The sequence below is a fragment of the Crinia signifera genome, chromosome 6 (assembly GCF_055691185.1).
Source record: "Crinia signifera chromosome 6, ASM5569118v1, whole genome shotgun sequence".
Lineage (NCBI taxonomy): Eukaryota > Metazoa > Chordata > Amphibia > Anura > Myobatrachidae > Crinia > Crinia signifera.
The window spans coordinates 289,056,598-289,084,221 of NC_139222.1; the positions used below are offsets into that span (position 1 = coordinate 289,056,598).

At 53.1% G+C, this 27,624-nt stretch overlaps 1 protein-coding gene across 1 annotated transcript in view; it reads left to right on the forward strand.

Moving 5' to 3' along the window:
- The window catches only part of ATRNL1 (attractin like 1), a 656,009-nt gene that overhangs the window by 111,436 nt on the left and 516,949 nt on the right, over positions 1–27,624 (forward strand). The window contains exons 6-8 of the mRNA XM_083149894.1: positions 1,030–1,238; positions 11,762–11,936; positions 13,880–13,967. Coding sequence (XP_083006020.1) covers positions 1,030–1,238; positions 11,762–11,936; positions 13,880–13,967 — 472 coding nt within the window. The remainder of the gene's footprint in view (positions 1–1,029; positions 1,239–11,761; positions 11,937–13,879; positions 13,968–27,624) is intronic.

Here is a 27,624-nt window from a genome sequence, read left to right on the forward strand (position 1 = left end):
GTTACCCCATGTGACTTCCTCCCCAGTAACAGGGAGAGGTGCTCTCATATCCTGTCCTGTACACTGACCCCTTCTCCTGTCTCTCTGTTACCCCATGTGACTTCCTCCCCAGTAATAGGGAGAGGTGCTCTCATATCCTGTCCTGTACACTGACCCCTTCTCCTGTCTATATGTTACCACATGTGACTTCCTCCCCAGTAATAGGGAGAGGTGCTCTCATATCCTGTCCTGTACACTGACCCCTTCTCCTGTCTATATGTTACCCCATGTGACTTCCTCCCCAGTAATAGGGAGAGGTGCTCTCATATCCTGTCCTGTACACTGACCCCTTCTCCTGTCTATATGTTACCCCATGTGACTTCCTCCCCAGTAATAGGGAGAGGTGCTCTCATATCCTGTCCTGTACACTGACCCCTTCTCCTGTCTCTCTGTTACCCCATGTGACTTCCTCCCCAGTAATAGGGAGAGGTGCTCTCATATCCTGTCCTGTATACTGACCTCTTCTCCTGTCTATATATTACCCCATGTGACTTCCTCCCCAGTAATTGTCAGCTCTGTGGCTCAGTGACCTCTGGGGATTGCCGGGTCCGGGCTTCTGTCACTTACAGATGACACCCCTCCTATGTGTCCCCAATACAGCGATGAGCTATTGTCTAATGATAATGGCCCCATTGTCCCATATTCTCATGTTTCTCCCTGATCCTGATGGAGGGCAATTATTTGGGTTTTCTCCATCACATGCCAGGTCCTCGTCCAATCAGCTCCCTCTGGCCATCGCTGATCATTACTGATCTATTATGTCCAAGTTGGGATCAGTTTGGGACTCACTTGCTGGATGTTACCAACCCTACCACTGTCTGAGAGGGTAGCTCCTACCATCTGCCCCCACCAGGGGCATTAAGGAGCGGGGTGCAGTTGTACCAGCGGCAGTTGTGATGTAATTAGGGGATGGCTGTGTATAATAATAGTGTAGCATTGTGTAGCAGTTATGTGTCCTCTCATGGAGAACGTATTTACCTCTCCCCGCAGACTGAACTCCTGCCCCAACAACTGCTCTGGTCACGGCAAGTGTGCCACCAGCAACTCGGTGCCCAGCCGGGTATACTGTGAATGTGATAAATACTGGAAGGGAGAAGCCTGCGACATCCCCTACTGCAAGAACAACTGCGGCAGCCCCGACCACGGCTACTGTGACCTGACCGGTGAGAAGCTGTGCGTGTGCAACGACAGCTGGCAAGGTGGGTCTCCCTGAGGGTATTACATAGAGACAAAGACTGATACCGATACAAGGCTACTGTGACCTGACCGGTGAGAAGCTGTGCGTGTGCAACGACAGCTGGCAAGGTGGGTGTCCCTGAGGGTATTACATAGAGACAAAGACTGATACCGATGCACGACTACTGTGACCTGACCGGCGAGAAGCTGTGCGTGTGCAATGACCGCTGACAAGGTGGGTGTCCCTGAGGGCATAACATAGAGACAGAGGCCGATACCGATACATGGCTACTGTGACCTGACCAGTGAAAAGCTGAGTGTGTGTAATGACAGCTGGAAAGGTGGGTCTCCCTGAGGGTATTACATAGAGACAAAGACTGATACCGATGCACGACTACTGTGACCTGACCGGCGAGAAGCTGTGCATGTGCAACGACAGCTGACAAGGTGGGTCTCCCTGAGGGTATTACATAGAGACATAGGCTGATACCGATACACGGCTACTGTGACCTGACCGGCGAGAAGCTGTGCGTGTGCAATGACCGCTGACAAGGTGGGTGTCCCTGAGGGCATTACATAGAGACAGAGGCCGATACCGATACATGGCTACTGTGACCTGACCGGCGAGAAGCTGTGCTTGTGCAATGACAGCTGACAAGGTGGGTCTCCCTGAGGGCATTACATAGAGACAAAGACTGATACCGATACACGGCTACTGTGACCTGACCAGCGAGAAGCTGTGCGTGTGCAATGACAGCTGACAAGGTGGGTCTCCCTGAGGGCATTACATAGAGACAGAGGCCGATACTGATACACGGCTACTGTGACCTGACCGGGGAGAAGCTGTGCATGTGCAATGACAGCTTGCAAGGTGGGTCTCCCTGAGGGGATTACATAGAGACAGAGGCTGATACCGATACACGGATACTGTGACCTGACCGGGGAGAAGCTGTGCCTGTGCAGTGACAGCTGGCAAGGTGGGTCTCCCTGAGGGCATTACATAGAGACAGAGGCCGATACTGATACACGGCTACTGTGACCTGACCGGGGAGAAGCTGTGCATGTGCAATGACAGCTGACAAGGTGGGTCTCCCTGAGGGCATTACATAGAGACAGAGGCCGATACCGATACACGGCTACTGTGACCTGACCGGTGAGAAGCTGTGTGTGTGCAGTGACAGCTGGCAAGGTGGGTCTCCCTGAGGGCATTACATAGAGACAGAGGCCGATACCGATATACGGCTACTGTGCCTGACAGGCAAGAAGCTGTGTGTGTACAATGACAGCTTGCAAGGTGGGTCTCCCTGAGGGCATTACATAGAGACAGAGGCTGATACCGATACACGGCTACTGTGACCTGACCGGGGAGAAGCTGTGCATGTGCAATGACAGCTGGCAAGGTGGGTCTCCCTGAGGGCATTACATAGAGACAGAGACCGATACACTGCTACTGTGACCTGACCTGCAAGAAGCTGTGCGTGTGTAATGACAGCTGACAAGGTGGGTCTCCCTGAGGGCATTACATAGAGACATAGGCCGATACCGATACACGGCTACTGTGACCTGACCGGGGAGAAGCTGTGCCTGTGCAGTGACAGCTGGCAAGGTGGGTCTCCCTGAGGGGATTACATAGAGACAGAGGCTGATACCGATACACGGATACTGTGACCTGACCGGGGAGAAGCTGTGCCTGTGCAGTGACAGCTGGCAAGGTGGGTCTCCCTTAGGGCATTACATAGAGACATAGGCTGACACATGGCGTGCTGTTGTTCCCGGATATGGTGACAGCAGATTGCTCATACTGCCAGTGATTATACAGACGCTACTCATCGTTCATATGGGTACAGGTGGCAGCATCTGTAAAGCACCCAAAGGTAAAACTGCCCAATCGCTACCAGAAGTCAAATAGCAATGAGGGCGGGGAACCCTAGAAAACACCAACCAACCAATCACCACACACACACAAACACACGCACCAGTCCTTGGTGCTCCACCCCCACCCTGGAAAATCACTGGGGCTCCTCTGACTCCTTGGGCTGTAGAGGTCGCGGTGCAATGGGCAGAGGTCGCGGTGCAATGGGCAGAGGTCGCGGTGCAATGGGCAGAGGTCGCGGTGCAATGGGCAGAGGTCGCGGTGCAATGAGCAGAGGTCCCGGTGCAATGGGCAGAGGTCGCGGTGCAATGGGCAGAGTTTGGGGTGTAATGGGCAGAGGTCGCGGTGCAATGGGCAGAGGTCGCGGTGCAATGGGCAGAGGTGCCAGAACCCCAGTGAAATAATAATATGAGAGAATGATGAAACAGACACAATTATAAAACGTAATTTAAACAGTTACATAGGTGACCCCAAACCCCCCCCCTCCCCCTCCCTTTTCTACCAGCCAATCACAAGCATCTTCTCCACACAACAGCCAATCACAGCTAGCTCAGGAGACGGCTGCAGGCTGAGGGCAGTGTCAGTCATGTTCAGTTCCATGATTACACTGTGCGCAGTTATTGCTGTGATGTTTCCTGTTCCATCAGTTATGTCATACAAATAAGTGTCGTTATTCCGAGTTCTCTTACTAAGGGGCTTGTGGCTTCTGCAGAACCGCCATGGACCCAGGGGTCTCTGGGTAGCTGACAGACAATGTCTAGGTCAACACCAAAACCATTTCATTTTTGGGGAGTTTTTCCTGCTTAACGATCCACATGTTCTCCGATTGGGAATGGTAAAGGGTGACGAGCGCAGGCGTAGCGGAGTGAGGGTACGTGCTACACTAATTGTCAGTCCGTGTGCTCGGGTGTCAACAATGACACAAAATATTCCTCTAAAAAAATCTCATGTCGACCTCTTCATGCATTGACCTATTGCTTGTGTCGTCTTTTGTCAATGTCGATATCAATCTATTCATTGTCAGTGAGCTAATCCACACCCGAATCTGGGTATAATAGAAGATATCTTCCTGGATGTTACCTGATCACCCGGTGACCCCTAGTGGCTGGATGAGAGATTACACCGCAGTGTGGGGCTCAGTATTATCTCTTATATATTTAGCCAGATCTGTCACTCAACCCCTGTGGAGAACGTTCCTGTGTAGAACAGTTTCACTTTCATGTGTCTGACGTTCCACCCCCTTGACATCACCTCCCCCCGCCCAGCCAGGGCTACAGTACACGCCCACCATCCACTATTACTCCACAGCCACCATTCACCATTACTCCTGCTCATCCCTACCCTCTGCCAGGACCCCAGCGACCCCTCCCTCCCGCGAGCCCCCTCCCGCGATTCGCAGGACCCCTGCATCCTCCCCTCCCGCGATTCGCCGGACCCCTGCGACCCCCCCTCCCGGCATTAAAAGGGCCCCCCGCGACCCCCCCTCCCGCGATTCACGGCACCCCCTACTGTGATTTGCGACCCCCCTCCCGCAATTCGCGCCGCCCCCTCCCGCGATTCACGGAACCCCCCGTAGCGCCCCCCTCCCGCGATTTGCGGGCCCCCTCGGCACTTCTCGCGATTTGCGACCGCCCCCTAATTCACACATTCGGGGACCCCACCTCCCGCGATTCATGCCCCCCTCACGCAATTCACGGCACCCCCCACACCCCCCTTCCTGCGATTCGCAACCCCCCACGACCCCCCCTCCCGCGATTCACGAAACCCCCCGTAGCGCCCCCCTCCCGCAATTTGCGGGCCCCCTCGGCACCTCTCGCGATTTGCAACCGCCCCGTAATTCACACATTCGGGGACCCCCCCTCACGCGATTCATGCCCCCCTCACGCAATTCACGGCACACCCCATACCCCCCTTCCTGCGATTCGGAACCCCCCACGACCCCCCCTCCCGCGATTCATGCCCCCTCCCGCGATTCACAGACCTCCGCACCACCCCCCTGCGCCCACCCTCCCTTGATTCACGCCCCCCTCATGCAATTCACGGCAACCCCCCACACCCCCCCCTCCTGCGATTCGCAGCCCCCCCACGACCCCCCCCTCCTGCGATTCATGACCCCTCCCGTGATTCACGGACCCCAGCACCACCCCCCCTTGACTCACGGCACCCCACGCGCCCCTCCCGCAATTCACTGACCTCCGCAACCCCCCCTCCCGCAATTCACTAACCCCGACAACCCCCCACGCAATTTGCGGACCGCCCTTCCCACGATTCAAGCCCCCCCGCGCCCCTGCCCACGATTTGCGGACCCCCGCCCCCTCCCGCTAACTGCGGATCCCCACACACCACCCCCCCTCCCGCAATTTGCAGACCCCCCAGACCCCCTTCCGGCAATTCCACCCCCCAGCGGACCACCGCAGCCCCTGCTCCCGCATTTCACGTACCCACGTGACAATGGGGGATCCTGTACCACCACAAGCAGGTACCGCCCCTAGGTGGGAAATCCGGCCCTGGCTGCCGCACTGCAGGTTTCCCCACTGCCCTCTGCACCAGCGCCACAACTTTTATCATTGTCTTGCCCACATACCACTATTATACAGCCTCCTGCTCTCATGCACGCTCACTCCCTCCCAGTGGGAGGAGACGCTCACCCACTGCCGGGAGCTGCATACTGTCCCCCACCCTCCTCCAGTTCTAGGGATGCCCATCGACCATCACTGATTTTCAAATAATCGATAGTTTATGGCCGATGTTGAATACTTTTGCCATCAATGTGGGAGGACACTGCCCTGCCTCCTGTTCTCCTGCCCCGTAACTTCCGCCAGTGGAGACCCGCTCACCCTGTGTTGCCCACATTCCCCTATCATGCTTTACCGCCCAGCCTCCTGCTCTCATGCACCCTAACTCCCACCCAGTCGGAGGAGACACTGACTCCTGTATTTCTGTGCTGCCACGCTGGACCCTCACCCACTGGCAGAAGCTGCACAGTGTCCACCACCCTCTTTAGTCCCCCCGTATGCCCACACACCCCTATCACTACCCAGCTTCCTGCTCTCCTGAACCGTAACTTCCACCACTGGGTAATCGCTGATGCTGTGTTGCCCACATACCCCTATCATGCCTCATATCCCAGCCTCCTGCTCTCATGCACCCTAACTCCCACCCAGTAGGAGGAGACACTGACTCAGGGCCACCGTCCGGTACTCCTGTGCTGCCACGCTGGACCCTCACCCACTGCCAGAAGCTGCAATACAGGGCATCTTTCATACAATTCTAACCATATTTCTCACAATACAAATGTTCACAAATTAAGGGGCGTAGCCCCTTACGCCGGTGTGAAGAGCGCCCGTAGGGCGCGATGAATCACCTAGTTATTGTATACAGTGTGAATATACCACAGTGGTCGCTACAATGATGAAGAGAAGTCCAAGCAATATGTTAGGAGCAGTAAAGGTTTATTCCCAGGAAAACTATGTCCAGAAGACGGGGCTACAAGGCACAGCTCACACCACCACTGAGAGGTGTATCACTCCACCCTGCCATATCACTGAGAGCTGTATCACTCCACCCTGCCATATCACTGAGTGCTGTATCACTCCACCATGCTATATCACTGAGAGGTGTATCACTCCACCCTGCCATATCACTGAGAGCTGTATCACTCCACCCTGCCATATCACTGAGTGCTGTATCACTCCGCCCTGCCATATCACTGAGTGCTGTATCACTCCACCCTGCCATATCACTGAGAGCTGTATCAGTCCACCCTGCCATATCACTGAGAGGTGTATCACTCCACCCTGCCATATCACTGAGAGCTGTATCACTCCACCCTGCCATATCACTGAGAGCTGTATCACTCCACCCTGCCATATCACTGAGTGCTGTATCACTCCGCCCTGCCATATCACTGAGTGCTGTATCACTCCACCATGCTATATCACTGAGAGGTGTATAACTCCACCCTGCCATATCACTGAGTGCTGTATCACTCCGCCCTGCCATATCACTGAGTGCTGTATCACTCCACCCTGCCATATCACTGAGTGCTGTATCACTCCGCCCTGCCATATCACTGAGAGCTGTATCACTCCACCCTGCCATATCACTGAGAGCTGTATCACTCCACCATGCTATTTCACTGAGTGCTGTATCACTCCACCCTGCCATATCACTGAGTGCTGTATCACTCTGCCCTGCCATATCACTGAGAGCTGTATAACTCCACCCTGCCATATCACTGAGTGCTGTATCACTCCACCCTGCCATATCACTGAGAGGTGTATCACTTCGCCCTGCCATATCACTGAGTGCTGTATCACTCCACCCTGCCATATCAATGAGAGCTGTATCACTCCGCCCTGCCATATCACTGAGTGCTGTATCACTCCAACCTGCCATATCACTGAGTGCTGTATCACTCCACCCTGTCATATCACTGAGAGCTCTATCACTCCACCCTGCCATATCACTGAGTGCTGAATCACTCCACCCTGCCATATCACTGAGAGCTGTATCACTCCGCCCCGCCATATCACTGAGTGCTGTATCACTCCACCCTGCCATATCACTGAGAGGTGTATCACTCCACCCTGCCATATCACTGAGAGCTGTATCACTCCACCCTGCCATATCACTGAGAGCTGTATCACTCCACCCTGCCATATCACTGAGAGCTGTATCACTCCACCCTGCCATATCACTGAGAGCTGCATCACACCGCCTCACCATATCACTGAGAGGTGTATCACTCCACCCTGCCATATCACTGAGTGCTGTATCACTCCACCCTGCTATATCACTGAGAGGTGTATCACTCCGCCCTGCCATATCACTAAGAGCTGTATCACTCCACCCTGCCATATCACTGAGAGCTGTATCACTCCGCCCTGCCATATCACTGAGAGGTGTATCACTATACCCCGCCATAACACTGAGAGCTGTATCACTATACCCCACCATATCACTGAGTGCTGTATCACTCCGCCCTGCCATATCACTGAGTGCTGTATCACTCCGCCCTGCCATATCACTGAGAGCTGTATCACTCCACCCTGCCATATCACTGAGAGCTGTATCACTTCGCCCGCCATATCACTGAGAGCTGTATCACTCCACCCTGCCATATCACTGAGTGCTGTATCACTCCACCCTGCTATATCACTGAGAGCTCTATCACTCCACCCTGCCATATCACTGAGAGCTGTATCACTCCGCCCCGCCATATCACTGAGTGCTGTATCACTCCACCCTGCCATATCACTAATAGCTGTATCACTCCACCCTGCCATATCACTAAGAGCTGTATCACTCCGCCCTGCCATATCACTGAGTGCTGTATCACTCCACCCTGCCATATCACTGAGTGCTGTATCACTCCGCCCCGCCATATCACTGAGAGGTGTATCACTATACCCCACTATATCACTGAGTGCTGTATCACTCTGCCCTGCCATATAACTGAGAGGTGTATCACTCCACCCTGCCATATCACTGAGTGCTGTATCACTTCGCCCTGCCATGTCACTGAGTGCTGTATCACTCCACCCTGCCATATCACTGAGAGGTGTATCACTATACCCCACCATATCACTGAGAGCTGTATCACTCCACCCTGCCATATCACTGAGTGCTGTATCACTCCACCCCGCCATATTACTGAGAGCTGTATCACTCCGCCCTGCCATATCACTGAGTGCTGTATAACTTTCGCCCCACCATATCACTGAGAGCTGTATCACTCCAACCTGCCATATCACTGAGTGCTGTATCACTCCACCCTGTCATATCACTGAGAGCTCTATCACTCCACCCTGCCATATCACTGAGTGCTGAATCACTCCACCCTGCCATATCACTGAGAGCTGTATCACTCCACCCTGCTATATCACTGAGTGCTGTATCACTCCACCCCGCCATATTACTGAGAGCTGTATCACTCCGCCCTGCCATATCACTGAGTACTGTATAACTCCGCCCCACCATATCACTGAGAGGTGTATCACTATACCCCACCATATCACTGAGAGCTGTATCACTCCACCCTGCCATATCACTGAGAGCTCTATCACTCCACCCTGCCATATCACTGAGAGGCGTATCACTCTGCCCTGCCATATCACTGAGAGCTGTATCACTCCACCCCGCCATATCACTGAGAGCTGTATCACTCCACCCTGCCATATCACTGAGTGCTGTATCACTCCACCCTGCCATATCACTGAGTGCTGTATCACTCCACCCTGCCATATCACTGAGAGCTGTATCACTCCGCCCTGCCATATCACTGAGAGCTGTATCACTCCACCCTTCCATATCACTGAGAGCTGTATCACTCCGCCCTGCCATATCACTGAGAGCTGTATCACTCCGCCCTGCCATATCACTGAGAGGTGTATCACTCCACCCTGCCATATCAGTGAGTGCTGTATCACTCCACCCTGCCATATCACTGAGTGCTGTTTCACTCCACCCTGCTATATCACTGAGAGGTGTATCACTCCGCCCTGCCATATCACTGAGAGCTGTATCACTCCGCCCTGCCATATCACTGAGAGGTGTATCACTCCACCCTGCCATATCAGTGAGTGCTGTATCACTCCACCCTGCCATATCACTGAGTGCTGTTTCACTCCACCACGCCATATTACTGAGAGCTGTATCACTCCAACCTGCCATATCACTGAGTGCTGTATCACTCCACCCCGCCATATTACTGAGAGCTGTATCACTCCGCCCTGCCATATCACTGAGTGCTGTATAACTCCGCCCGCCATATCACTGAGAGCTGTATCACTCCGCCCCACCATATCACTGAGAGATGTATCACTCCACCCTGCCATATCACTGAGTGCTGTATCACTCCACCCTGCCATATCACTGAGTGCTGTATCACTCCACCCTGCCATATTACTGAGAGCTGTATCACTCCACCCTGCCATATCACTGAGAGGTGTATCACTCCACCCTGCCATATCACTGAGTGCTGTATAACTCCGCCCCGCCATATCACTGAGAGCTGTATCACTCCACCCTGCCATATCACTGAGTGCTGTATCACTCCACCCTGCCATATCACTGAGTGCTGTATCACTCCACCCTGCCATATCACTGAGAGCTGTATCACTCCGCCCTGCTATATCACTGAGAGCTGTATCACTCCACCCCACCATATCACTGAGTGCTGTATCACTCCACCCTGCCATATCACTGAGTGCTGTATCACTCCACCCTGCCATATCACTAAGAGGACAAATCACACAGAGCTGTACACACCATACCGCTGTACACACTATACCTCTGTATACACCATACTGCATACCATACTGGCACTGGTGAGTCTGGTTCGGGCACTGGTGAGTCTGGTTCGGGCACTGGTGAGTCTGGTTCGGGCACTAGTGAGTCTGGTACCGGCACTGGTGAGTCTGGTTCGGGCACTGGTGAGTCTGGTTCGGGCACTGGTGAGTCTGGTTCGGGCACTGGTGAGTCTGGTACCGACACTGGTGAGTCTGGTACCCCTCTAGATGCTCTACGCTCCTGTGAGTGCCACAACTTGCTAAAGGACGCAGCTGTGCTGATGCTGGGAGCACTGACCCACAGGATGTGCCAGCTAGTGGGCTATGTTTGCATCTCCGCCATATGGGACTGGCATATGTTTTGTGTACAGGACAGCGAGTTGTTATCTGTGTAATATATGGGCATCATTGGGAGCTGTACCCAAATCCTCCATTACCCTAGAGGATTATAATTCTTACGCAGTGGGGACCGTCGTCCTGCGTTACTACTTTGGGGCTAGCCCTGATAGGCTGGCATGACCAGCAGCTTATTGGGGATTTTGTTTCACCTGCCTAAGCGGTAGTTTTTAGAGCTCCAGTGGCAAAAACACATGGGTTTCAATACTCCTGTGTGTTTCTGCATGAAAAATATTTTCTGAGATCTAATTGGATTCCTTGTAAAAACATATCAGTAGAAAATTGTGAAAAACTCCCTTATCACATTAAATGGATCCCTCCCTATGGGGTGAAATGTAATAGGATGAGAGATTCAGAAAGTGAGAGATTTGGTAAGAAATCTCCAGTTTTTTTAAAGCGGCAATCATTCACACTGCAAAACCAGTCTGATCTTGTAGTGTAAATGATTGCCGCTTTAAAAAAACCTGGAGATTTCTTACCAAATCTTTCTAAATTGCTCATCCTATTACATTTCCCCCATGTTTCTATGTAATGTGAACTTGTAGAAGTAATGCTATACATAGCGGTCCTTGGATGCAGCAGCGGTCACAGACGCCGGTGGACACATACAGTATTAGCATACAGCAACCGCGTCCAAAGGCATAACTGCTGTGTGTACTGTGTCCATCGCTGAATTGGGCGTGAGGAACCCATACTTGGTGTCTCTGCTAATATCAGATGTACCCGTCTTGTGCCACATGGTAGCTGAGCGTCTCTCCTGTCCCACCACTATTGGCATGGTATGATATATCTAGCGCTTGTGCCTTATGACATTTGGTACAGAGAGTGATGATTTGCATGCGGCACTCATTGTTTTTGTGTCCTGAACGCTTCCCAGACAGGCGCAATGTATCACCACGCTGATTTGTAGCGCTATGTCCCATCTAACGCTCTCTGTGACCTCACTCTGCGGTCACTGGACTGATGGATGTCATATTGTTCTCAGGTCCGGACTGCTCACTGAACGTCCCCTCCACCGACTCCTACTGGATCCTGCCCAACGTCAAGCCCTTCAGCCCCTCGGTGGGGCGCGCCTCCCATAAGGCCGTCCTGCATGGGAAGTTTATGTGGGTGATCGGAGGCTACTCCTTTAATTACAGCTCCTTCCAGATGCTGCTCAAGTAAGTATGCCACACAACGAGGTGTAATGTAGGGGTTAGTGCCAGCCTGGTGCCATACCGAGGCGTCCTCATACCTCTAGCCTCAGCACGCCATGCAGTGCTTCATACCTCCAGCCTCATTACACCATGCAGCGTGATGTACCTCATACACCCAGCCTCAGTACACCGTGCAGCGTGATATACATCATACCTCCAGCCTCAGTACACCGTGCAGCGTGATATACCTCATACATCCAGCCTCAGTACACCATGCAGCGTGATATACCTCATAATCCAGCCTCAGTACACCGTGCAGCGTGATATACCTCATACATCCAGCCTCAGTACACCGTGCAGCGTGATATACCTCATACATTCAGCCTTAGTACACCGTGCAGCGTGATATTCCTCATACATCCAGCCTCAGTACACCATGCAGCGTGATATACATCATACCTCCAGCCTCAGCACACCATGCAGCGTGATATACCTCATACATCCAGCCTCAGTACACCGTGCAGCATGATATACCTCATACATCCAGCCTCAGTACACCATGCAGCGTGATATACCTCATACATCCAGCCTCAGTACACCCTGCAGCGTGATATACCTCATACATCCAGCCTCAGTACACCATGCAGCGTGATATACCTCATACATCCAGCCTCAGTACACCGTGCAGCGTGATATACCTCATACATCCAGCCTCAGCACACCATGCAGCGTAATATACCTCATACATCCAGCCTCAGTACACCGTGCAGCGTGATATACCTCATACATCCAGCCTCAGTACACCGTGCAGCGTGATATACCTCATACATCCAGCCTCAGCACACCATGCAGCGTAATATACCTCATACATCCAGCCTCAGTACACCATGCAGCGTGATATACCGCATACATCCAGCCTCAGTACACCATGCAGTGTGATATACCTCATACATCCAGCCTCAGTACACCGCGCAGCGTGATATACCTCATAATCCAGCCTCAGTACACCATGCAGCGTGATATGCCTCATACATCCAGCCTCAGTACACCATGCAGCGTGATATGCCTCATACATCCTGCCTCAGTACACCATGCAGCGTGATATACCTCATACATCCAGCCTCAGTACACCGTGCCGCTTGATATACCTCCTACATCCAGCCTCAGTACACCGTGCAGCGTGATATACCTCATACATCCAGCCCCAGTACACCGTGCAGCGTGATATACCTCATACATCCAGCCACAGGACACCGTGCAGCGTGTTATACCTCATACATCCGGCCTCAGTACACCGTGCAGCCTGATATACCTCATACATCCAGCCTCAGTACAGCGTGATATACCTCATACATCCAGCCTCAGTACACCGTGCAGCGTGATATACCTCATACATCCAGCCTCAGTACACCATGCAGCGTGATATACCTCATACATCCAGCCTCAGTACACCATGCAGTGTGATATACCTCATACATCCAGCCTCAGTACACCATGCAGCGTGATATACCTCATACATCCAGCCTCAGTACACCATGCAGCGTGATATACCTCATACATCCAGCCTCAGTACACCGTGCAGTGTGATATACCTCATACATCCAGCCCCAGTACACCGTGCAGCGTGATATACCTCATACATCCAGCCACAGTACACCGTGCAGCGTGTTATACCTCATACATCCGGCCTCAGTACAGCGTGATATACCTCATACATCCAGCCACAGTACACCATGCAGCGTGATATACCTCATACATCCGGCCTCAGTACACCGTGCAGCGTGATATACCTCATACATCCAGCCTCAGTACACCGTGCAGCGTGATATACCTCATACATCCAGCCTCAGTACACATGCAGTGCGTGACACCTGCGAGTGATGCACGGCGGCGCGGTAGATAACAGGCACTCAGTGATTGGCTGCTGCTTGTCATGCTGTATGTAATCCATGACTCTCTTATTACAGCTACAATGTGGAGAGCAGTATATGGAACGTGGTGCCAGTACTTCGCGGGCCTCTGCAGAGATACGGGCACTCGCTGGCTCTGTACCAGGTGAGGACACTTTGCAATGTATCTCACCCCCGCAGTATTATGTCATGTCCTCACCACTATGTCATCGTCTCTGTCCGCGGTCTCATCATCGTCACGTGTGCAAAGTCACAGACACATACTGTATATAACAGGGCGTGGCGACAAACTTCCCACATTGTATAGGGTAGCATACCTGTAGGACGCATGGTAAGCGCTGTTCCCAGTTTTAGTTCATACGGTAATGGTGCAGGGAGACAGGTGGTGATTATACATTAATTATAATTTTTTTTTTTACCTATATACTCGTTGCCAGGGTTTATTGCTTGGTGACAGTGATTTAATGCTCAATGCCAATGGTTTCTTGCTCGTTGCTAATGGTTACATGCTCTTTGGCAGGGGTTATATGTTCATTGCCAGGGGTTTCATGCTCATTGCCAGGGGGCTACATGCTTGTTGCTAGGGGTTAAATGATCTTTGGTAGGGGTTACATGGTTATTGCCAGGGCTTATATGTTCATTGCTAGGGGTTATATGCTCATTGCCAGGGGTTATATGCTCATTGCCCGGGGTTATGTGCTCATTGCCAGGGGGCTACATACTCGTTGCCTGGGGGTTTCAAGCTTGTTGCCAGCTGGTACATGCTTGTTGGCAGAGAGTTACAGTCTCATTACCAGGGGTGTTAAGCTCATTATTTGGGGGTTACTTGCTCATTGCCAGGGGTTACAGGGTAATTGCTATGGGTTACAGACTCGTTGCCAGGGGTACCCAGATCATTATCAGGGGGTTACATGCTCATTGGCAGGCATTATAAGCTCATTGTCAGTGGGTTACATGTTTGTTGCCAGGAGCTTTCTTGCGTTGCCATGTGGATGCAGGCTCGTTGCTAGGTGGTTTCTTGCTTGTTGCCAGGGGTTTTCATGGTCACAACATGGCAGTGCTTCTTTATCCCCACAGTAAGCGTTGTGCTCCCCTGACAGATAGTAGAGGTTCAGTGGGCCCTCTAGCATCTGTCTTTCCCAAAATGTTGTTTGAAGTAGATTCCATTCAAACTTCCAGAACGCATGTGATATTCAGAGACCGGGCGCATCTGCAGCTTTTGGCCTACGTGGTGTTTTCTGATACGCTTAGAATGGTGAATTCAGACGCCATCACTTGGAATCAGGGAGTTCTAATTGCTGTACTTATGGGAGTAATGGTTTTCTCAAGGATCTGGCCCCTTTTTTTGCGATTAGCTCTGTATAAGCCACACTGTATACAGTATGTGCTTTGGCCAATAATAATAGTGCCTGTCTTACCGCATATTGCCTCTAGATGGCAGTATTAACCTTCCATACATCTATAGTACCTGAAGGTGTATTTCTGGGTAGAGAATCACAATGTTCTGTAGAACAGAGGACGACTTTGGTTACAGCCACTTAGCATATGGAGATTGGTGCAATAAGTGTGTGCTATTCCTGCCGCATAGCCCTGTTCTCCGCTCCTCCTGTGCTGACGTCCCAGCGGCCACTGTGCTCAGTGTGACTTCAAGTGAATTGCCATATTCCTAAGCGGGAGTGCAAATACAATTTATCCCGGCAGAAAGTATCAGCGCTCCTGTTCTGCTGTCACTGACACAAATGGGGAACAGAACGTGTCCCCGGGAGCCAACAAAATGGGAAACAGCTGATTCCTTATCAACAGATGGAAATGAGGACATGACAGAAAGCAGGGACACTCGCTGTATAGATTACATATGACTTGTGTGCATATGAATCAAAGTCCAGCAGCTTGTCGCATCCAGTCAGCCCTGCCGATGGCTCCAGTATGCAAATTGGAGCGAGAAGACAGACTAGCAGCCGTTCTAGCGGTATAAAAGGGACATTTTGTGATGACATAGTAATAAGATTATGCCCATAACCGAACGGCGTGTTGATCCGAATTCAGTGTGGTAGTTGGGGCACAACCCCCCCCCCCCCACAGGCCGCAGCCCACGTTATTTATGGATAACCCTCACGCAGCGACGGCTGACCATGCACATATAGTTATTACTACGGCATGTGGCCAATGATATGGTGCTGTCAGTATTGCTGCTCACAGGAGACATTGTTTGTGAGAGTTTTCTGTTGTCCGCAGGGGCACTGGTATATGGGCACGGTGCATATGTTATTGGCACTGCCCTTCTAGTCGCGCCGCGGCAGGACTCTGGAATCCATTAAAATGCACCCTATTCACAAAACAGAGCTAATAGATGCACAAGCAGCTTTTGCTGATTAAAATATGATATGCAGCTTCCTATATGCAGAATGCCAGTGGTCAAAATACCGACACAGTCAAATTGCCGACATTTCAAATGCCAACAGGTCAAAAGACGACATGATTTTTTTTTGTCTATTTCAACATTTTAATCAGCGGAAGCTGCTCGCCCTTATGTGAGTAAACAGGTAACGCGCAAAGAAGCCTGGTGCGACCAAATCACAGAATTCGCCACATTCCTTTTGAACACCGTTACAAATCGCACATCCCGGGAGGATTCCTCTCGTCTTCCACCCTGCACATGTCGCTGTGTTCCGGTAATGGGCCCAGAGACGGAGGAGAGCGGGACACTGACCATACTGCATGTGCGCTCAGCATTGGGGTTTGCGCGCGACCATCGCTTGGCCTGAGGGGTCCCTGTTGAGATCTCAGGTTAGGACACATCTGTGGTTCTATTATTGTGTGTTACAGATGTAATCAACACTGACGCCAGGTGCCAAACAGGCTGCACCGGCCTATCACATTTCAGCGCCCTGTATATCAGATATCCACTGATGAACTAGCAGCCGATATCTCCCTTCTCCGTGATATAATAAATGTCTCACGGTATCAGAGATTCGGGTGTTATATTTCTACTGCCGGCAATGAATCTGTTAATTGTACCAGACTCCTATACCAGACAGGTCCCTGTGCGGAGTCCTATAATCACCAGACCCGTGAAACACTTACAGGATAACGCCGTCCGCACCAGTCCCCGGAGACCCACTTCTAGAGTCACTCAGCCGCATACAGAATCACTTCCCAGCAGCAGCGGAGGCTCCCAGGCCGGTCAGTCCATCACTAAATCAGCCGATAGTTCCAGCTGACGCGTTTCGCTGCCGATTGATCATTTCATAACGGCAAAAAACTGTTACCTTTTGTTTCTGCAACATCTTCATTTCCAATGTTCCCAATGCTACAGCCCCGGCTCAGCTCGGGATGGGATTGGGACGTCTAGGATAAGTAGCAGCCTGCGTGACAGACTGATTTGTCATGTTCTTCTTCATGGTGAAATCCCCTCCGCTACGCTTTGTAGCCAAAGTCTGGGTGACGGACAGGTTGGATCCCATCATTGATGTCATCTGGGCATCGGAATTGTGATCACATGGCTGCCAGGCGGCCTCACCTACAGTAACATACATTAGGGAGCATCTTGGTTGTTGTGTAATTGTTCCTCTGAGCTATGGTCCCGGGGTACTACTAGTGAGTAGATATTTGGGGTGCCCGCGTAGGCGAATGGCAGGTATCTTATCCCCGGTCTCATTAGATTTCTGGCAATTGCAAAAGATGTAACATGTGCAGAGCGTTAGGTGTGGGCGGGGCATGTCCTAGGTCAGATCTACTGGTACACACCATGCTGCACTGCAGGGGGCAGATGTAACATGTGCAGAGCGTTAGGTGTGGGCGGGGCATGTCCTAGGTCAGATCTACTGGTACACATCATGCTGCACTGCAGGGGGCAGATGTAACATGTGCAGAGCGTTAGGTGTGGGCGGGGCATGTCCTAGGTCAGATCTACTGGTACACATCATGCTGCACTGCAGGGGGCAGATGTAACATGTGCAGAGCGTTAGGTGTGGGCGGGGCATGTCCTAGGTCAGATCTACTGGTACACACCATGCTGCACTGCAGGGGGCAGATGTAACATGTGCAGAGCGTTAGGTGTGGGCGGGGCATGTCCTAGGTCAGATCTACTGGTACACATCATGCTGCACTGCAGGGGGCAGATGTAACATGTGCAGAGCGTTAGGTGTGGGCGGGGCATGTCCTAGGTCAGATCTACTGGTACACATCATGCTGCACTGCAGGGGGCAGATGTAACATGTGCAGAGCGTTAGGTGTGGGCGGGGCATGTCCTAGGTCAGATCTACTGGCACACATCATGCTGCACTGCAGGGGGCAGATGTAACATGTGCAGAGAGTTATGTGTGGGAGGGGCATGTCCTAGCTCAGAGCTACATTACAGTGTGAGAATACAGCTGCCCAGTGTATATGGGCTACATACAGAAGCAGCCTGTAACTGATGTACTGGTACACATCATGCTGCACGCAGGGGGCAGATGTAACATGTGCAGAGCGTTATGTGTGGGAGGGGCATGTCCTAGGTCAGAGCTACATTACAGTGTGAGAATACAGCTACCCAGTGTATATGGGCTACATACAGAAGCAGCCTGTAACTGATGTACTGGTACACATCATGCTGCACTGCAGGGGGCAGATGTAACATGTGCAGAGCATTATGTGTGTGTGTGGGGGGGGGGGGCATGTCCTAGGTCAGAGCTACATTACAGTGTGAGAATACAGCTACCCAGCATGAGTGGGCTACAGCCAGTAACCAAGCACCTGGGTAACACCATGCTGTGCTGCAGGGGCAGATGTAACATGTGCAGAGCGTTAGGTGTGGGAGGGGCATGTCCTAGGTCAGAGCTACATTACAGTGTGAGAATACAGCTGCCCAGTGTCTATGGGCTACATAAAGAAGCAGCCAGTTACTTATCTTATCTACTGGTACACATCATGCTGCACTGCAGGGGGCAGATGTAACATGTGCAGAGCGTTAGGTGTGGGAGGGGCGTGTCCTCGGTCAGAGCTACATTACAGTGTGAGAAAAAAGCTGCCCAGTATGTGTGGCCTACATGCCAGAAAACTGAGCAGCTGGGTAACATCATGCTGCACTGCAGAGGGGGCAGATGTAACATGCAGAGAGTTATGTAGGGTACACACCAGAACGACATGGGCTCATTCCCATCAATCTAGATCCAATACCAACCGATTGGATGTAGATTGTAGGTAGATTGGGCCCTTTTTTGCCTGTTCTGCTGCGATCCCCATCCGATGCGCTGCCCTGTGGGTCGGTCAGATCGGAACCCGCTCAAGGTGCACACCGTCAGCGGGTCGTGCACTCCACGTGATTGTGAGCGGGTCACCCTGGTGTGTACCGGGCATATGGTGTGAGTAGGGCATGTCCTTGCTCAGAGCTACATTGCAGTGTGAGAATACAGCTGCCAGCATGAGTGGGCTACATGCAGAAGCAGCCATTATTTACTCTGCATGCAAACATAATACATGTGTATACCCCCCTGCGTTGCAGCAAGGTGTGTCCGGGTGCACCGTTACTGCTATTTGCTGTTTCCCCTTTCAGTCCTGGGACTGCTTTTTGTGGACGGGGCAGGAGAGCAGATGAGTTACCTGTGGGCAGGTAAAGGGGAGAAGAATGATTCTCCAGCCGTCTTATTTGCGTTGTACAGAAGACATGTAAGGTTCCAGGGCGTTCTGTTCCCGCTGGATTGCTGTGTAGTGTAGCAGTGTTCCCTGGCTGAGCCGTGACACACAGGACACATTACCTGCCTGATTAATGCTCCGCTCCACTCCCTGCTCCGGTGACATAACCTCCCGTCACTCACCCACCAGCACCGGTATCACTGATTTACTATACCGGGAGCGCTGACTGATTTATGGGCTGTTTATAGCGAGTGTCAGATCCGTAAATAGATTATCCTCCCGTTATGACAGGGCGCCGGTATAGACAGCGGCTTATTATACTGTATATTATGTCAGTGTCCATCTTTATTGTACAGTGTTATCCCGCAGGCTGGCTGATTACCCTCCTAATGCCAGGAGCTGTAACCTGGAATATCAGCCTTATATCGGGGAGAATACAGGGGTCCCCTGTCTGATATAGTGCCGCCATAATCACTCTGTCCCGTCATGGCGTACACTCCGCAGGTGTCCTGGGGTATGTGGCAGCAGGACGTCAGCAGCAGGTACTGCATGGTACAAGGTGCGGCCTCCAAAGGTCTGAAGTGACTCCAGCACGTCCCACAGATGCAGGCTCAGACGGAGATCTGGGGGGTTTGGTGGCAGAGTCACCACCTTTTGGCTCTTTGTCCTGTTCCATAAACTATTCCTGAACAATGATTGTGGTGCGTCAGGACACATTATCCTGCTGAGAATTCAGTTACCATGAACAGGTGTACTTAGTCTGCTGTGACCTGGACCCTCTCCCTTCCTCTGCTGTGACCTGGCACCTCTCCCTTCCTCTGCCGTGACCTGGCACCTCTCCCTTCCTCTGCTGTGACCTGGAACTTCTCCCTTACTCTGCTGTGACCTGGACCCTCTCCCTTCCTCTGCTGTGACCTGGACCCTCTCCCTTACTCTGCTGTGACATGAAACTTCTCCCTTACTCTGCTGTGACCTGGACCCTCTCTCTTACTCTGCTGTGACATGGAACTTCTCCCTTACTCTGCTGTGACCTAGGCCCTCTCCCTTCCTCTGCTGTGACCTGGACCCTCTCCCTTACTCTACTGTGACATGAAACTTCTCCCTTACTCTGCTGTGACCTGGACCCTCTCTCTTACTCTGTTGTGACCTGGACCCTCTCCCTTACTCTGCTTTGACCTGGCACCCCTCCCTTCCTCTACTGTGACCTGGAACCTCTCCCTTCCTCTGCTGTGACCAGGCCACCTCTCCCTTCCTCTGCTGTGACCTGGCCCCTCTCCCTTCCTCTGCTTTGACCAGGCACCTCCCCCTTCCTCTGCTGTGACCTGGCCCCTCTCCCTTCCTCTGCTGTGACCTGGCCCCTCTCCCTTCCTTTGCTGTGACCTGGCCACCTCTCCCTTAGTCTGCTGTGACCCGGCACCTCTCCCTTCCTCTGCTGTGACCTGGAACCTCTCCCTTCCTCTGCAGTGACCTGGAACCTCTCCCTTCCTCTGCTGTGACCTGGAACCTCTTCCATCCTCTGCTGTGACCTGGCACCTCTCTTTTCCTCTGCAGTAACCTGGCTTCCTCTCCCTTCCTCTGCTGTGACCTGGCATCTCTCTTTTCCACTGCAGTTACCTGCCACCTCTCCCTTCCTCTGCTTTGACCTGGCACCCCTCCCTTCCTCTACTGTGACCTGGACCCTCTCCCTTCCTCTGCTGTAACCTGGCACCCTCTCCCTTCCTCTGATGTGACCTGGAACCTCTCCCTTCCTCTGATGTGACCTGGAACCTCTTCCTTCCTCTGCTGTGACCTGGCATCTCTCTTTTCCTCTGCAGTTACCTGCCACCTCTCCCTTCCTCTACTGTGACCTGGACCCTCTCCCTTCCTCTGCTGTGACCTGGCACCTCTCTTTTCCTCTTCTGTGACCTGTCACCTCTCTTTTCTTCTGCTGTGACCTGGCCCCTCTCCCTTCCTCTGCTGTGACCTGGAACCTCTCCCTTCCTCTGCTGTGACCTGGAACCTCTCCCTTCCTCTGCTGTGACCTGGCCCCTATCCCTTCCTCTGCTGTGACCTGGAACCTCTCCCTTCCTCTGCTGTGACCTGGAACCTCTCCCTTCCTCTGCTGTGACCTGGAACCTATCCCTTCCTCTGCTGTAACCTGGAACCTCTTCGTTCCTCTGCTGTGACCTGGAACCTCTCCCTTCCTCTGCTGTGACCTGGAACCTCTCCCTTCCTCTGCTGTGACCTGGAACCTCTCCCTTCCTTTGCTGTGACCTGGAACCTCTCCCTTCCTCTGCTGTGACCTGGAACCTCTCCCTTCATCTGCTGTGACCTGGAACCTCTTCCTTCCTCTGCTGTGACCTGGCATCTCTCTTTTATTCTGCTGTAACCAGGCACCTCTCCCTTCCTCTGCTGTGACGTGGCACCTCTCCCTTCCTCTGCTGTGACCTGGAACTTCTTCCTTCCTCTGCTGTGACCTGGCACCTCTCCCTTCCTCTGCTGTGACCTGGAACCTCTCCCTTCCTCTGTTGTGACCTGGCATCTCTCTTTTCCTCTGCAGTTACCTGGCACCTCTCCCTTCCTCTGCTGTGACCAGGCACCTCTCCCTTCCTCTGCTGTGACCAGGCCGCCTCTCCCTTCCTCTGCTGTGCGCTGGCACATCTCCCTTCCTCTGCTGTGACCTGGAACCTCTCCCTTCCTTTGCTGTGACCTGGAGCCTATTCCTTCCTCCGCTGTGACCTGGCATCTCTCTTTTCCTCTGCAGTTATGTGGCACCTCTCCCTTCCTCTGCTGTGACCTGGCACCTCTCCTTCCTCTACTGTGACCTGGACCCTCTCCCTTCCTCTGCTGTGACCTGGCACCTCTCTTTTCCTCTGCTGTGACCTGGCCCCTCTCCCTTCCTCTGCTGTGACCTGGAACCCCTCCCTTCCTCTGATGTGACCTGGAACCTCTCCCTTCCTCTGCTGTGACCTGGAACCTCTCCCTTCCTCTGCTGTGACCTGGAACCTCTTCCTTCCTCTGCTGTGACCTGGAACCTCTCCCTTCCTCAGCTGTGACCAGGCAACTCTCCCTTCCTCTGCTGTGTCCAGGCCACCTCTTCCTTCCTCTGCTGTGACCTGGACCCTCTTCCTTCCTCTGCTGTGACCTGGCATCTTTATTTTCCTCTGCAGTTACCTGGCATCTCTCCCTTCCTCTGCAGTTATCTGGCACCTCTCCCTTCCTCTGCTGTGTCCTGGCACCCCCTCCCTTCCTCTGCTGTGACCTGGCCCCCCCTCCCTTCCTCTGCTGTGACCAGGCCACCTCTTACTTCCTCTGCTGTGACCTGGAAGCTCTCCCTTCCTCTGCTGTGACCTGGAACCTCTCCCTTTCTCTGCTGTGACCTGGAACCTATCCCTTCCTCTGCTGTGACCTGGACCCTCTCCCTTCCTCTGCTGTGACCTGGAACCTCTTCGTTCCTCTGCTGTGACCTGGAACCTCTCCCTTCCTCTGCTGTGACCTGGAACCTCTCCCTTCCTCTGCTGTGACCTGGAACCTCTTCCTTCCTCTGCTGTGACCTGGCATCTCTCTTTTCTTCTGCTGTAACCAGGCACCTCTCCCTTCCTCTGCTGTGACGTGGCACCTCTTCCTTCCTCTGCTGTGACCTGGCACCTCTCCCTTCCTCTGCTGTGATCTGGAACCTCTCCCTTCCTCTGTTGTGACCTGGCATCTCTCTTTTCCTCTGCAGTTACCTGGCACCTCTCCCTTCCTCTGCTGTGACCAGGCCACCTCTCACTTCCTCTGCTGTGAGCTGGCACATCTCCCTTCTTCTGCTGTGACCTGGAACCTCTCCCTTCCTTTGCTGTGACCTGGAACCTCTTCCTTCCTATGCTGTGACCTGGCATCTCTCTTTTCCTCTGCAGTAATGTGGCACCTCTCCCTTCCTCTACTGTGACCTGGACCCTATCCCTTCCTCTGCTGTGACCTGGCACCTCTCTTTTCCTCTGCTGTGACCTGGCACCTCTCTTTTCTTCTGCTGTGACCTGGCCCCTCTCCCTTCCTCTGCTGTGACCTGGAACCCCTCCCTTCCCCTGATGTGACCTGGAACCTCTCCCTTCCTCTGCTGTGACCTGGAACCTCTTCCTTCTTCTGCTGTGACCTGGCACCTCTCTTTTCCTCTGCTGTGACCTGGCACCTCTCATTTCCTCTGCTGTGACCTGGCACCTCTCTTTTCTTCTGCTGTGACCTGGCCCCTCTCCCTTCCTCTGCTGTGACCTGGAACCCCTCCCTTCCCCTGATGTGACCTGGAACCTCTCCCTTCCTCTGCTGTGACCTGGAACCTCTTCCTTCTTCTGCTGTGACCTGGCACCTCTCTTTTCCTCTGCTGTGACCTGGCACCTCTCATTTCCTCTGCTGTGACCTGGCACCTCTCTTTTCTTCTGCTGTGACCTGGAACCTCTTCCTTCCTCTGCTGTGACCTGGAACCTCTCCCTTCATCAGCTGTGACCAGGCACCTCTCCCTTCCTCTGCTGTGTCCAGGCCACCTCTTCCTTCCTCTGCTGTGACCTGGACCCTCTCCCTTCCTCTGCTGTGACCTGGATCCTCTCCCTTTCTCTGCTGTGACCTGGAACCTATCCCTTCCTCTGCTGTGACCTGGACCCTCTCCCTTCCTCTGCTGTGACCTGGAACCTCTTCGTTCCTCTGCTGTGACCTGGAACCTCTCCCTTCCTCTGCTGTGACCTGGAACCTCTCCCTTCCTCTGCTGTGACCTGGAACCTCTTCCTTCCTCTGCTGTGACCTGGCATCTCTCTTTTCTTTTGCTGTAACCAGGCACCTCTCCCTTCCTCTGCTGTGACGTGGCACCTCTTCCTTCCTCTGCTGTGACCTGGCACCTCTCCCTTCCTCTGCTGTGATCTGGAACCTCTCCCTTCCTCTGTTGTGACCTGGCATCTCTCTTTTCCTCTGCAGTTACCTGGCACCTCTCCCTTCCTCTGCTGTGACCAGGCCACCTCTCCCTTACTCTGCTGTGAGCTGGCACATCTCCCTTCTTCTGCTGTGACCTGGAACCTCTCCCTTCCTTTGCTGTGACCTGGAACCTCTTCCTTCCTATGCTGTGACCTGGCATCTCTCTTTTCCTCTGCAGTAATGTGGCACCTCTCCCTTCCTCTACTGTGACCTGGACCCTATCCCTTCCTCTGCTGTGACCTGGCACCTCTCTTTTCCTCTGCTGTGACCTGGCACCTCTCTTTTCCTCTGCTGTGACCTGGCACCTCTCTTTTCTTCTGCTGTGACCTGGCCCCTCTCCCTTCCTCTGCTGTGACCTGGAACCCCTCCCTTCCCCTGATGTGACCTGGAACCTCTCCCTTCCTCTGCTGTGACCTGGAACCTCTTCCTTCTTCTGCTGTGACCTGGCACCTCTCTTTTCCTCTGCTGTGACCTGGCACCTCTCATTTCCTCTGCTGTGACCTGGCACCTCTCTTTTCTTCTGCTGTGACCTGGAACCTCTTCCTTCCTCTGCTGTGACCTGGAACCTCTCCCTTCCTCAGCTGTGACCAGGCACCTCTCCCTTCCTCTGCTGTGTCCAGGCCACCTCTTCCTTCCTCTGCTGTGACCTGGACCCTCTTCCTTCATCTGCTGTGACCTGGCATCTTTATTTTCCTCTGCAGTTACCTGGCATCTCTCCCTTCCTCTGCAGTTACCTGGCACCTCTCCCTTCCTCTGCTGTGTCCTGGCCCCCCCTCCCTTCCTCTACTGTGACCTGGCCCCCCCTCCCTTCCTCTGCTGTGACCTGGCCACCTCTTACTTCCTCTGCTGTGACCTGGAACCTCTCCCTTTCTCTGTTGTGACCTGGAACCTCTTCCTTCCTCTGCTGTGACCTGGCATCTTTCTTTTCCTCTGCAGTTACCTGGCACCTCTCCCTTCCTCTGCTGTGTCCTGGCACCCCATCCCTTCCTCTGCTGTGACCTGCCCCCCCCCTCCCTTTCTCTGCTGTGACCTGCCCCCTCTCCCTTCCACTGCAGTGACATGCCCCCCTCTCCCTTCCTCTGCTGTGTCCTGGCACCCCCTCCCTTCCTCTGCTGTGACCTGCCCCCCCCCTCCCTTCCTCTGCTGTGACCTGCCCCCCTCTCCCTTCCTCTGCTGTGACCTGCCCCCTCTCCCTTCCTCTGCTGTGACCTGCCCTCCCTTCCTCTGCTGTGACCTGCCCCCCTCTCCCTTCCTCTGCTGTGACCTGCCCCCCTCTCCCTTCCTCTGCTGTGACCTGCCCCCCTCTCCCTTCCTTTGCTGTGACCTGCCCCCCTCTCCCTTCCTTTGCTGTGACCTGCCCCCCTCTCCCTTCCTCTGCTGTGACCTGCCCCCCTCTCCCTTCCTTTGCTGTGACCTGCCCCCCTCTCCCTTCCTTTGCTGTGACCTGCCCCCCTCTCCCTTCCTCTGCTGTGACCTGCCCCCCTCTCCCTTCCTTTGTTGTGACCTGCCCCCCTCTCCCTTCCTTTGCTGTGACCTGCCCCCCTCTCCCTTCCTCTGCTGTGACCTGGCCCCCATTTACCACCACCATCCTGTTTTTCTCCTGTGACAGAGCCTCTTCATTTCCCTACCTCCGCCTGCCCCTCTTCTCTTGGCCGCAGCCACATGTTCCTCCTGGTATGATTGGGAGCAGTAGAGCGTGCGTGCCAGTGGCCTGGACATTGTCCTTCTTATGAACCCCCTCCCGCCAGCGGCTTGATGTATGCAGTTACACGACTATGCCGCCATTCCGTGTCCTCGTTTCCGTCTCCTCTCGCCCGCTTGGAGAAATCAGCATTCTAGAGCCGCTGCTCGCGGAGACATAATGTTTTATATCGGATTATTGAGGACGCAAATCTGATAATCTGGTATAAAGCATCTGTCTGTAATTACGCTCTGTGGGGGGGCTTCTATCTGCTGTTATTACAGTTTTTAATGTTTCTCAGATTTCAGTAAGATCACTCGGGGAGCGGACTGTCATCGGTGACACATTGTTACAATAAATAACGCAGGATAAGAAACCGAGAAATAAACTAAGGGGGCGATGAGTCCTGTAAATCACATTAAAGGAGATGTCGCAGAGATAATATATTGTATATGGAGGGATGTAGTCATCTGTAGTCCTCGTCCCGGGCACGTTGTGTCGCCTGCTCCTCTCTGTCAGTAATATTATCAAAAGAAAGTAAGAAGACTTTATGTTATTTGTTCCTTGTCCCAAGAGCTTACATTCTAATATTCAGATACAAGTAAGCATTGGGATTAGAGGACCAGTATGATGCCATCATAAGGATCCGGTTATGGCAAGCTTTGGCTTAGTAGTACTACACATGCTGCCGAATTGCGGTCCCCCTAATGTGCTGCCATGTGGGGCAAAATGGTACGTGGCAGTGGTGAAGCAGTGTGTGGGGTGTTATACAATACACAAATCTGTTATCATATAATGTCACTGACCCAGGTATGTGGTGGGGAGGGAGCTGCAGCCTACGTGTGTGGTCTGTCCCCCTCTAGACATTTACAGCTGTAACGTCCTGTCTCCTCTGTGTGTGGTCTGTCCCCCTATAGACACATACAGCTGTAACGTCCTGTCTCCTCTGTGTGTGGTCTGTCCCCCTATAGACACATACAGCTGTAACGTACTGTCTCCTCTGTGTGTGTGGTCTGTCCCCCCATAGACACATACAGCTGTAACCTCCTGCCTCCTCTGTGTGTGTGGTCTGTCCCCCTATAGACACATACAGCTGTAACCTCCTGTCTCCTCTGTGTGTGTGGTCTGTCCCCCCATAGACACATACAGCTGTAACGTCCTGTCTCCTCTGTGTGTGTGGTCTGTCCCCCCATAGACACATACAGCTGTAACGTCCTGTCTCCTCTGTGTGTGTGGTCTGTCCCCCCATAGACACATACAGCTGTAACGTCCTGTCTCCTCTGTGTGTGTGGTCTGTCCCCCCATAGACACATACAGCTGTAACGTCCTGCCTCCTCTGTGTGTGGTCTGTCCCCCCATAGACACATACAGCTGTAACGTCCTGTCTCCTCTGTGTGTGTGGTCTGTCCCCCCATAGACACATACAGCTGTAACGTCCTGTCTCCTCTGTGTGTGTGGTCTGTCCCCCCATAGACACATACAGCTGTAACCTCCTGTCTCCTCTGTGTGTGTGGTCTGTCCCCCCATAGACACATACAGCTGTAACGTCCTGTCTCCTCTGTGTGTGTGGTCTGTCCCCCCATAG